We start from the raw sequence: 14,047 nt of genomic DNA on the forward strand, positions 1-14,047 counted from the left end.
ATGTAAAAGAAAAAAAAAGAAAGTACTCCAAATAACTCATTTTTTCAGCAAATACTTTGTAAGAAAAAGTAGTGAAAAGGGGCGATACCTATAGCTTATAGGAGATTTAGAAAACACAGGCACTTCCAGCTCTCTGAAACTGGAAGTAAAATCCTTTGAATGAGGTGACTTCATCAATTATATATTAAGGCACATGTGAAAACTCACAATGGATGAAAATCTATATATTCAGGGAATGTAGGAAATTCTTCACTAATTCTTCATGGCTTACTGAACATGTAAGAACTCATACTGGATAGAAACACTCTGCTTAAAAGAACTCCATGAAAACTTTTGTCATTCCCGTGTCCTTAATAAACTCACACTGGGAATAAGCCATATAAATGTAAAGTATGGATTGACAGAAAACCCAAAAGAAAAACTTACATTAATTCAAGTTGTTTTATTCTATTTTCTGCTGTCTGAAGTCTTAGCTGAAGATCGTCTTTTGAACGCTCGGCAACCAGACATCTTTGGTGCATTTCTTCCAGTTTTCTGTAATCACTTTCATTTCCTCTGCCTTCATGGTAAATCTACAGAAAAGCCTTATATGTATATTACCTCACAGAAGGAAAATTCCCTAATATATATTTTAGAAACAAAAAGAAATGATGAGTAATAAAAACTGTGGAGTAACACTTATGATAATCTTTCTTTTATCTATTTCCACTGAAACATACTTAGAATAATCAGTAATTAATTTTGGTTATTTCACATTTAAAATGTTGAAAACTGATATATACAATAACAGTATCTTATTTTTTGAAGTTATTCATGCTTGTGGTGACCCATTTGAATAATACAAAATATAAAATGGCTGAAATTAAAAAAACACTCTAAATGTTACCACTTAGAGATAACTACTGTTGATTCCTTGATGAACCCCTCCAGATAATTCTCTATGCCAATATTAAAAAAATATAGATGCATGCTACAATAAATGTAAACTATCTGAAAGTAATTGCAGAATCTTACTCCAGGTTACTTGGACAAGAATCTAGCTGGATTATGAGTTACCCTTTCACCAGTAGGAGAAGTTGCACTTGTGTGATTGGGCTTCCTCCCATAAAACAGGTGCTATAATATCCCAAGGGCTCCAAGGTTTCCAGGGACTAGGCAGTTAACATTTGACAAATCTTACTTACAGCTACTCTCCAAATTCAGAGTGTTTTGCCAAGTAACTCACGTATTCCTCCTCTAACACAATTGCTTTATCCCTCCTGCTTTATAAAAAGGTAGACTATCAGCATGTAGATAGTACATAACTGGAACACAGACCCACACTGTGGTACTCTGACCTCAGCAAGATTGTCTGTGAGACGATGAGATAGCAGCGACTTGTGGCTTCTCATCACCCTCAGTCGTTTGCCTTGTGTGATAGTTAAGGTTATGTGTCAACTTGGCTGGACCATGATTCTAAGTGGTTTAATCAGTTATGATGTAGTCATCCCCCATGAGGAGATATCATATAATGTAATAACTTCCATGATAAGATGTGCTATAAGCAGCCAATCAGTTGAAAAGGAGTTTTTTCAGGGCCGTGGCAGGTTTCCAATATATATATATATGAACATTCAGGGAAAATTCTCTGGCTTTCTTCTTGATCTTGATCCTTCACCTAGCTCATCATCATCTCTGGTTCCTGGACTTGCACTAGATCTAATTACTTGCTTGCTGTATTACCTGCCCCTTTGGAATTGTTGCCTTTGTAGTCTGTGAGCCATCAATCTGCCATTTTACTTGCTGATCTTAGATTCATCATCTTCTGAAGCCAAAGAAACAAAACAAAACAAAACAAACCCGCTGCTGTCGAGTCAATTCTGACTCACAGCAACCCTCATTTGGTTCCCAAGGTTGTAAATCTTAATGGAAGCAGATTGCCTCATCTTTCTCCCACAGAACAGCTGGTAGGTTTAAACCATTCACCTTTGGTTAGCAGCCAAATGCCTTATGCAATGCACCACCAAAACTCCTCCTCCAAAGACAGCAACCTGCTATACTTCCTGCATCAGCCTCTGCAGCTGAATGAATTAACAGAAGCCTCGAGCTTGATGTATGACCATAAAACTTAGGATTTGCCAGATTCTACAACTGCATGAGCCATTTCCAGAGATAACTTCTCTCTCTCTCTCATTCATATAAAGACCAGAAAACAAAACTCACTGCAGTTGAGTCATTTCCAACTCACAGTGACCCCTCCTTGGGTTTGTGGGGCAGTATCTCTATGGAAATAGATTGCCCAATCACTCTTCCGAGGAGCGACTGGTGGGTTTGAACCACCAGCCTTCTACTTAGTTAGCAGTCACACACACACACACATGCATATATCACACACATATATCCACATAGGGGGCTCTGGTAGCATACTGCCTAAGGCATTTGACTGCAAACCAGAAGGCTGGTGGTTCAAACCCACCAGTCACTCCTCGGAAGGAAGATGGGGCAATTTACTTCCATAGTGATTCTGCCTCAGAAACCGAAGGAGGGGTCGCTATGTGTCGGATCTGACTTGACTGCAGTAAGTTTGGATTTTGGTTTTATATACACACACATATACATATTTAAACACCCATGGAAGCAACATCCAAGAAATCAGACATCATGAGATAGGAAGATGGCATTGTACCGATAACCCACACGTTTGATCCCTCTTCCAATTGAGATGCTGAGTAACTAGGTAAAGAGATACAAATAATGATACTGAAGTTATGAGCAACTAAGGAGAAGATAAACTATTAGATTCAGTGACAGCAAAGAAAGAGAGGAGCTTAAGCAACTGGGAAAAATAAACAAACCTGCCCAGCTGGGTGAAACTGAGAAGGAGAGGAGGTATCAAAAATACAAAGGAGGTAAAGGAGGAGGGAAGGAAGGGAAAAAAAAATCATGGAACCAATAGGCATTAAACCAAAAACCAAACTCACTGCTGTCAAAGTGACCCCTCCTTGGGTTTCTGAGGTGGTATCTCTAAGGGAAGTAGATTGCCCAATCTTCCTCTGGGGTGTGGCTGGTGGGTTGGAACTGCCAGCCTTCTGGTTAGCAGTCAGATGCCTTAGGCACTAAGGCACCAGAGCTCCTCCCACAGGCATTGGAGACTCAGAACAGCCACACTGGGAGTTTTCCAAGGTGACCTTGGGCTCAGCATGAGTACAATAATCTCACTGAGAAGTGGATCAAGAACCCCTTGGCTTGGGCTGCCATAGAGTCCAGAACGGAGTTGGGGAAAGGTAGAAACTCCCTCCGAGTAGGCAGAGCACCAAAGTGGGTGCACAGCAGTGGGCCTGGGTTCAATGCTTCGATGGCCCCTTTTACCACAGAGTGGACCTGGGTACTGGGATTTTACATCTTCTCGATCCAAGCAGAAAGTGCCAGCCCTCTATCCATTGGAAAGTTTGTCTGTTGTGGGTCTTTGATTGACAGCGCAAAAGGACCCACTACCCTGGCTGTGTCTGCATGGCTGACTGAATTATCTCAGCCCAAATATGGAAAACTCCTTCTACTTTTCTATCCTAGGGGTCCCTTCTTGTGCCCCCCCCCTTTTCTTCTTCTTTTCTTCCCTGTCTCATCCAATAAGAGTAACCCATTAAACCTCCACCAGGCAACTGGAGCTATAAAACTGAACACCTAACCCAATGGGTAGGTAACACCATAATTCCTGTGCCACAGGATCAATGACAGGCAGTGGACAACACCTGCTCATTCCAACTCCAAATCCTCTTCATGGCGAACACAGACCTGCACGCACATCCCCACCAGTGATTCCACCAAAACAGAGCAAGGTGGAAAGTGACCCAGGACAGCTGAGTTAATAACCAAAGAAGTACACCTGCTCCACACTTTCAGATACAGTAAAATACAAGATCAGGGTGCAACAAATCAATAGATAACTAACAATTAAAGACAACAACTTCAAAATGTCTAGGAAACAACAGACAACCTCAAATCAAGCAAAAACAAACACACAAACAAACAAACAAAAAAACCAACAGGACAACAGAAAAAAAGCCCAGATGAAAGAATTATCTATCATGAAAGAAGAACAAGCAATAGAACTATCTGAGAAGGAATTTAGAAGGTATATATACAGGACTTGCAAGAGCTCAAGGGAGCTATAAACAGAAACAAGGAGAAGACAGACAGAACCCTGTAAGAATTCAGGAAAATCATTCAAGAGCAAAAGAACAAGATAAACACACAATTAGAACCATACAAAACAGCAATTAGAAAGCCAAAAGATAAACACTAAAATTACAAAATAGATAACACAGAAGGATAAAAGTGTAGACTAGATGTGGGTGAAAAATGCATTTCCCAACTAGAAGACAAATCCCTTGACTCCAGCCTATGTGAAGAAAAATCAGAACAAAGATTTAAGAGAAATGACGAGAACCTAAGAGTTATATGGGATGGCATGAAAAGATGTAACATATGCCTCATTGGAATACCAGAACAAGAGGAAGGGGGAAAAAAAAAGGCAACCACTGAGCAAATTGTCAACTTGCTAACAGAGAATTTCCCCCATATCACAAAGGTGGAAAAGATATCCATCCAAGAAGCTGAATGAACCCCATACAGGATAGATCCCAAGAGAAAGTCATAAAAATGTATCATTATCAAAGTCACCAAAACCAAAGACAAAGAAAGAATATTGGGAGCAGCTTAGGAAAAATGAAATGTCACTTACAATGGACAACCAATAAGACTAGGCTCTGATTTCTCAGCAGAAACCATGCAGGCAAGAAGGCAATATAATTTGAGTCAGATCTGACTCACAGCAAACCCTCCTTGGGTTTCTGAGGTGGTATCACTATGGAAGTAGATTGCCTAACTTTCCTTCTGAGGAGTGGCAGGTGGGATTGGTGCACCAGCCTTATGGTTAGCAGTCAAATGCCTTAGGCATTGTGCCACCAGAGCTCCCACGAAGACAATGGGACAGCATATATAAAACCTTGAAGGAAAAGAACTGACAACCAAGAATTATATATCAAGCCAAACTGTCCCTCAAATATTAGGGTGAAATCAAGACATTCTCAGACAAACAGAAATTAAGAGAATTTGTGAAAATCAGAACCACCCTACAAGAAATACTAAAGGGAATCCTTCCAATAGAGAATCCACAACAGAGAACAATAAATTAACATCAAGACACTTGACACCACCACTTAGAAACCAAACCAGAAATAGATGCCTAAAATAAGCTCATAAAATAATGTACACAGAGAAATAAAGGTAACCACAAAGAAAATTAACAATCTTCCTAAGCAAACTCAGAAAGAAGAAAAACATATGGGCTTAGTCAGCACAAAATCAACAATAATGAAGAAAAGGGAAAAAACACTTGATAATAAAAGTAACTCAGCGCAGAAAATATATGGAACAAGGAAATCACCAATAATACAACAAAAAACACAACAGAATGACAGCAATAAATTCATACTTACCACTAATTATACTCAATGTGAATGGACTAAATCCATCAATTAAGAGAAAGAGAGTGGCAGACTGAATAAGAAAAGAAGACCCATTGATATGCTGCCTACAAGAGATCCACCTTAGACACAAAGATAAAAACAAATTAAAAACTAAGGGGTGGAAAAAATATATCAAGTTAATGGCAATCATAAAAGAGCAGGAGTGGCTATGTTAATTTCTGATGGAATAGACTTCAAGGTGCAAAACAGAATAAGGGACAAAGAAGGACATTATATGATGCTACAAGAGTCAACTGACCAAGATAGCATTACCATCATAAGTAACTAAGCACCCAGTGAAAGAGCTCCAAAATACATAAAGCAAATATGAACTTAATTGAAATGAAATATAGACAATTCTACAATAGTAGTAGGAGACTTTAACACATCACTTTCAAGGAGGGAAAGAACAACTCAAAAAAAATTCAACAAAGATACAGAAGAGCTCAACAACACAATCAACCAACTTGACCTGATACACATACAGAGCAAGCCACCCAACAAAAGCACAATACACACTCTTCTCCAGTGCATGTGGATCATTCTCCAGAATATACCATATGTTAGGACACAAAACAAGGCTCAATAAATTAAAAAACATTGAAATACTATAAAGCATCTTCTCAGATCATGATGCTATAAAATTAGAAAGCAATAATAGCAGGATCAAGGAAAAAATATGTAATATGTGGAAACTGAACAACAGACTTCTCAGATACTGGGTGACAGAAGAAATAAAGTACAAAATAAAAAAATTCCTAGAAACAAATGAGAGTGAAGATAAGACTTAACAAAACCTTTGGAACACAGCAAAAGCAGTACTCAGAGGTCAATTTATAGCAATAAATGCACACATTAAAAAAAAGGAGAAAATAAAAATCAATACTTTAATGCAACAACTCCAATAATTAGAGAAAGAGCAACAAAAGAAACCTACAGTATCCACAAGTAAGGCAATAATAAAGATCAGAACAGAAATAAATGAATCAGAAAACAAAACAAAAAAGTAGAGAAAATCAAAAAAACAAGAAGCTGGTTCTTCAAAAAGATTAACAAAATGACAAACCTCTGTCAAATTTAACAAAGGAAAAGAAAGAGAAGATATAATAACACAGACAATAAACAAAAAAGGCGACATCACAACAGAATCACCTGGAATAGAAATATAGTAACAGAATATTATGAAGAACTGTACTCCAACAGATTCGAGAACCTAGAAGATATGGACAAGTTTCTAGAAACACAAGACCTACCTAAACCATCCCAGTTGTTGACGGAATACCTGAACAGACCCATAACAAAAGAAGAAATTGAGCAGGTCATAAAACAAAAACAAAAACAAAAACAAAAACAAAAACAAGAAAAGTCCTGGCCCAGACAGGTTCACTGGAGAATTTTACCAAATGTTCAGGGAAGAGCTGACACCTATACTATGCAAACTATTTCCAGAAAAAGGCAGAATCCTCCCAAATTCATTCTATGAAGCAAGCATAACACTGATATCAAAACTAGGGAAAGACATCACTAAAAAGGAAAACTACAGACCAATATCCTTCACGAACATAGACACAGAAATCTTCAACAAATTCCTGGCCAACAGAATCCAACAACATATCAAAAAGAGTAAGATATCATGACCAAGTGGGATGTATACCAGGTATGCAAGAATGGTTCAACATCAGAAAAAAAATGTAATCCACCACATAAACAAAACAAAATAGCCATATGATCATATCAATCGATGCAGAAAAAGCATTTGATAAAATCCAATACCCATCCCTGTTTAAAACTCTCAGCAAAATAGGGATAGAGGGGGAAATCCTCAACATGATAAAGGGCATATGTGCAAAGCCAATAGCCATTATTGTTAATGGAGAAAGACTCAAACATTCCCCTTGCAAAAGGGAAGCAGACAAGGATGCCATGTATCACCACCTCTATTTAACAATTGTATTGGAAGTCTTAACCAGAGCAATAAGACAAGAAAGAGAGATAAAAGGCATACAAATTGGCTAAGAACAAATAAAGCTAACTCTATTTACAGATGAAATGGTTCTATATACAGAAAACACAAGAGAGTCAGAAAAAAAAAATACTGCAACTAATGCAAAGGCTCAGCAAAGTGGCAAGATACAAGGTCAACATATAAAAATCAGTTGGATTCCTCTACATCAATAAAGAGGTGTCTGAAAAGGAAATAAGGAAAACAATACCATTTACAATAGCTACTAGAAAGATAAACTATTTAAAAATAAATCTTCCCAGAGACACAAAAGACCTATACAAAGAAAACCACGAAACATTACTACAAGAAACTACAAGTTGTTGTTGTTAGGTGCCATTGAATTGGCTCTAACACACAGTAACCCTATGTACAACAGAACGAAGCACTGTCCAGTCCTGCATCAGCTCAACAATCTTTGCTATACCTGAGCCTGTCATCCCCGCCATTGTGTCAATCCATCTCGTTGAGGGCCTTCCCTTCTTTCGCTGACCTTCCACTTTACCAAGCATGATATCCCTGTCCAGGCAATGGTCCCTTCTGACAACATGACCAAAGTAAGTGAGATGAAGTCTGGCCATTCTCAATTCAAGGAGCATTCTGGCTGCCCTTCTTCCAGGACAGATTTGTTTGTTCTTTTGGCAGTCCATGGTACTTTCAGTTTTCTTCGCAAACCTCACAACTCAAAAGCATCAACTCTTCTTCAGTCTTCCTTGTTCATTGTCCAGCTCTCACATGTATATGAGGTGACTGAAAATGCCATGGCTTGGATTAGGCACACCTTAGTCTTCAAGGAGACATCTTTGCTCTTCAGCATTTTAAAGCAGTCTTGTGCAGCAGATCTGCCCAGTGCAATACATCATCTGATGTCTTGACTGCTGCTTCCATTGGAACCAAGTAATATGAAATCTTTAACAACTTCAGTCTTTTCTCCATTTACTGTGATGCTCTTATTAGTAGAGTTGTGAGGATTTTTGTTTTCTTTATATTGAGAGGTAATCCATACTGCAGACTGTAAGTCTTTAATCTTCATCAATAACTGCTTCAAGTTATCCCTCACTTTCAGCAAGCAAAGTTGTGTCATCTGCATATTGCAGGTTGCTAATGAGTCTTCCTCCAATCCTGATGCCATGTTCTTATTCATTTGGTCCAGCTTTTCGGATTATTTGTTCAGAATACAGATTGAAAAAGTATGGTGAAAGGATATAATTTTGAAGCACTCCCTTCTTGATTTTGAACCATGCGGTATCCTCTTGTTCTGTTCAAATGACAGTCTCTTAGTATATATACAGATTCCTGATGAGCACAATCAAATGTTCTGGAATTCCCTTTCTTCTCCATGTTATCCATAATTTGTTATGATCCACACAGTCAAATGCTTCTGCATAGTCAATAAAACACAAGTAAACATCTTTCTGGTATTTGCTTTCGGCCAAGATCCATCTGACATCAGCAATGACATGCCTCATTCCACATCCTCTTCTGAATCCCGCTTGCAGTTCTGGAAGTTCTTTGTCAATATACTGCTGCAGCCATTTTTGAATTATCTTCAGCAAGATTTTACTTGGGTTTGATATTAATGACATTGTTCAATAACTTCCACATTCTGTGAGATCACCTTTCTTTGGAATGAGTACAAATACGGATCTTTTAGGGAACTACATAGATGGTAGAACATGCCTTGTTCATGGATAGGAAGACTGAATATTGTAAAAATGTCAGTATCACCCAAAGCAATCTACACAGTCAATGTAATCTGATCCAGATTCCATCAACGTTTTTTAAGGATATGGAAAAAAACAATCACTAATTTCATATGAAAAGGAAAGAGAACTCAGATAAGCAAAGCACTGTTGAAGAAGAAAAACAAAGTAGGAGGTCTCACACTCCTGAATCTCAAAACCTACCATACAGCCACAGTAGTTAAAACAGCATGGTATTGGTACAGTAGTAGACAGAGAGACCAATGGAACAGAATTGAAAACCTAGAAACAGATCCATCCACGTATGGACAGCTGATCTTTGACAAAGGCCCCAACCCATTAAATGGGAGAGAGATAGCCTCTAATAAATGGTGCTGGCAAAATTGGATACACACTTGCAGAAAAACAAAACAAGACCCATAGTTTACCCCATACACAGAAACAAACTCAAGTTGGATCAAAGACTTAAATGTTAAACCCAAAACTACAAAGTTCATCAAAGATAAAATAGGGGCAAATCCAAACAAAAAGGCATATGAGCTGAACATTTACATTAGGTAGATACATTCCTTGGAGAGGTCAATTACGAGAGAATAGAAGGGCTGTGTATGGACAGCAAGACAGCACAGGTGGCAGGAGTGTGTGGGAGGGAAGGCCACATGGAAGAGGTGGCTATGGGGAGGAAATGGGAGGAGAGCTTTTGCACTGTGGGAGATTACATAAATATCATGGATCAAGTATATGTGAACTGCTGTATGGAAGATGAATTTGCTCTCTAAACTTTCACCCAAATCACAATAAAACTTTAAAAATAGGAGGGGGCAAATCTAGGGGCCCTGATTTACAGAATAAATAGACTATCAAGCATAACTCAAAATGCACAGGCAGTGGAGAAAAATTAGATGACTGTGACCTTTTAAAAATTAAATTCTTATGCATATCAAAAGACTTCTCAAACAAGGTAAAAAGAGAACAAACAGATTGGGAAAAAATATTTGGTTATGACATATCTGACATGGGACTTATCTCCAAAATTTATAGACAACTTCAATACTTCGACACCAAAAAGACAACCCAATTCAAAAATGGGCAAGGGATATAAACAGACACTTCACTAACGAATAGATACTGGTGGATAACAAACGCATGAAGAAATGCTCAGGATCATTAGCTATTAGAGAGATGCAAATCAAAACAACAATGAGACATCATCTCACTCCAGCAGTAATAGCAAAGTTCAACAAGACAGAAAATAACAAATGCTGGCGAGGTTGTGGAGAGATTGAATTCTCATACACTGCTGGTAAGACTGCAACATGGTACAGCCATTACAGAAAATGGTACAGTGTTTCCTTAGAGAACTGAAAAGAGAAAAACCATTTGATCCAGTAACAGAGCTCTGGCAGCATAGTGCCTAAGGCACTTGACTTCAAACCAGAAGGCTGATGGTTCAAACCTGCCAGCCACTCCTCGGAAGGAAGGTTAGGCAATCTACTTCCGTAATGATACTGCCTCTGAAACCCAAGAAGGAGTCGCTATGAGTCGAGTCTGACTCAGTGGTACATAACAACAACAAGAAGAATATATCCTAAAGAAGTGAGAAACAGGACATGAACAGACACATGCACATCCATGTTCATCGCAGTACAATTCCTATAGCAAAGAGATGCAAACAACATAAATGCCCATCAACAGATGAATGGATAATCAAACTATGGTACATTCACACAATGGAACATTAAAGAATAATGAAGAATACACAAATCATCTCACAATGTGGATGAATTTGGAGAACAGTATGCTGAGTGAAACAAGTCAGTCATAGAAGGAAAATATTTTATGAGTCCATTATTGTAAAAAGTCAAGGAAAGGTTTACTCAGACAAGGAAATTCACTTTATTGGTTAAAAGGGATGGGAGGGAAGGAGAAGGAAATTTTTGAACTAGTTGGGGGTCGTGTGTTGATTTGGGTGAGGGTAGGGATGGTATGGAAAGAGTCTATGACCAGCATAATGATATTGGGGCAAGGAAGGACACTGAACCATGCACATAAGACATAGACAACAGAGGTCAATACTAGTACATGCACAATACTGCATTACCACTAACACCAAACACCAGGGTATGGATAAATATATAGACAGGTGAGAAAGTCAGTGGGGATAGGCAAACAGGAATATACCCTACACCAAGGATAAATTTAGCTGAAGATAATCCTACATACGTACTTGTGCTATGAAATTAGCCACACACATTACAGAAGCAACAGAAGACAGAGTTAAAGTAACCTCTCAGAGACAGCCAAATACCTTAACAGAGAGAATCACTGGGCCTACAGGCTCAGGACCATATAGTCTTAGGGGACATCATGCTCAGTTGGCACAACATAGTACATAAAAATCTTGTTCTACAACCTACTTTGGTGAGCAGCGACAGGGTCTTAACAGCTTTCAACTAGCCGTCTAAGATGCAACTGTTGTTCTCCTCTCATCTAAATCAAAGAAGAGTGAAGAAAATCAAAGGCATCTGGAAACAATTGTTGTTGTTAGGTGCCGTCGAGTCACCTCCTACTCATAGTGACCCCATGCACAGCAGAACAAAACAATGCTCGATCCCACACCAGCTCCATGATCCTTGCTATACTTGAGCCCATCGTCCCAGACACCATTGTCAATCCATCTCGTCGAAGGCCTTCCCCTCCTTCGTCGACTTTCCATCTTACCAAGCATGACATTTTTCTCCAGGGAATGGCCCCCTCTGACAACATGACCAAAGTAGGTGAGACGAAGTCTGGCCATCCTTGCTTCCAAGGAGCATCTCGGCTGCACTTCCTCCAGTACAGATCTGTTAGTTCTTTTGGCAGTCCGTGGTACCTTCAGCATTCTTTGCCAGTACCACAACTCAAAAGCATCAACTTCTCTTCCATCTTCGTTATTCATTGTCCAGCTCTCACATGCATATGAGGTGAGTGGAAATATCATGGCTTGTGTCAGGCACACCTTAGTCCTTAAGGAGACATCCTTGCTCCTCAGCACTTGAAACAGTTCCTTCGCAGCCGACCTGCCCAGAGCTACACGTCATCTCATGTCCTGACTGCTGCTTCCATTGGCCTCAATTGTAGAACCAAGCAACATGAATTCTTTGACAACCTCAATCTTTTCTCCATTTATCGTGATGCTGCTTATTGGTCCAGTTGTGAGGATTTTTGTCTTCTTTATATTGAGATGTAATTCATACTGCAGACTGTGTTCCTCAATCTTCATCAGTAAGTGCCTCAAGTCATCCTCACTTTCAGCAAGCAAAGTATCATCAGTGTATCTCAGGTTGTTAATGATTCCTTCTCCAATCCTGATGCCATGTTTTTCTTCATATAGTCCAGCTTCTTGGATTATTTGCTCAGCATATAGATTGAGTAAGTATGGGGAAAGAATACAACCCTGACGCACTCCCTTCCTGATTTTAAACCACGCAGTGTCCCCTTGTTCTGTTTGAACAACAGCCTCCTGGTCAAGATATAGGTTCCTCATGAGTACAATCAAGTGTTCGAGAATTCCCATTCTTCTCAATGTTATCCATAATTTGTCATGATCCACGCAATCAAATGCCTTTGCATAGTCAATAAAACACAAGTAAACATCTTTCTATTATTTGCCTTGAGCCAAGATCCATCTGACAGCAGCTATGATATCCCTTGGAAACAATTAGTCCAAGGTTAAAATGGACCCCAAGGACCTCAGCCTTCATGACCTGAGATCAGAACTAGATGGTATCCTGCTATCAATGCCAACCATTTGGAAAGGGATCAAAACTGGTTATGCTAGATAGAGTGGGAGGAAAAATGTGGAACAAAATTCAAAACCACAAAAATGCCCAGAATTACTGGTCAGACTGAGTCTGGTGGAACCGTGAGACTCTGGCCCTGGTTACCCTTAGGGCGTAGAAATGGAATGGATTGGATTTCAGCCCAACAGTAGAAAGATGTACATACAGAGCACCTATCCCAGGGTGATGCACTCATCTACTCTAAGGAGATGCATCCCTTAGAGCAATCAGCCAGGAGACACCAGAGGGGTAGCATTCACATATAGGGAAAGCTGGACATACAGGAATGCATAGTTAAGAAGGGAACAGGGAGGGGGTGGTCACAGAGATGGGAGGGCAGGAGAGTTTTTTATGGTTGGGGGTGGTAATTGGGGCATGAAATCATATGTGCATGAACTACTGAATGTAAAACAAAATTGCTTTGTAAATTTGTACCCGAAGTACAATAAAATTTAAAAGAAAGAAAGAAAGAAATCAGACATCTTATTGCACTGGGCAAATCTGCTGCAAGGAACCTCTTTAAAGTGTTAAAGAGCACAGATGTCATTTTGAAGACTAAAGTGCTCCTAACACAAGCCATGTATTTTCAACTGCCTCATATACATGTGAAAGCTGGACAGTGAACAAGGAAGACCAAAGCAGAATTGGTGCCTTTTTACTGTGCTGGTGAAGAATATTCAAAATACCATGGACTGCCAGATCTGTCCTGGAAGAAGTGCAGTCAGAATTCTCTTTGGAAAGGAGAATGGCCAGACTTTGTCTCATCTACTTTGGTTATGTTGTCAGAAGGGACCAGTCCTTGAAGAAGGATATCATGCTATGTAAAGTGGAGGGTCAGAGAAAAAGGAGAAGACCCTCAACAAGAGGACTGGCATAGTGACTGCAACAATGGGCTCAAACACAGCAAAGATTGTGAGGAAGGTACAGGACCGGACAGTGTTTTGTTCTGTTGTACACAGGGTCTCTGTGAGTCAGAATCACCTTGATGGCACTTAACAAAAACAACAACATATA

At 39.3% G+C, this 14,047-nt stretch overlaps 1 protein-coding gene across 1 annotated transcript in view; it reads right to left on the reverse strand.

Annotated features, from left to right (window-relative positions):
* The window catches only part of SCLT1 (sodium channel and clathrin linker 1), a 346,111-nt gene that overhangs the window by 122,282 nt on the left and 209,782 nt on the right, over positions 1 to 14,047 (reverse strand). The window contains exon 16 of the mRNA XM_007952997.1: positions 427 to 572. Coding sequence (XP_007951188.1) covers positions 427 to 572 — 146 coding nt within the window. The remainder of the gene's footprint in view (positions 1 to 426; positions 573 to 14,047) is intronic.

Source organism: Orycteropus afer, unplaced genomic scaffold (assembly GCF_000298275.1).
Source record: "Orycteropus afer afer isolate SDZICR_OR568_19922 unplaced genomic scaffold, OryAfe1.0 scaffold00367, whole genome shotgun sequence".
Lineage (NCBI taxonomy): Eukaryota > Metazoa > Chordata > Mammalia > Tubulidentata > Orycteropodidae > Orycteropus > Orycteropus afer.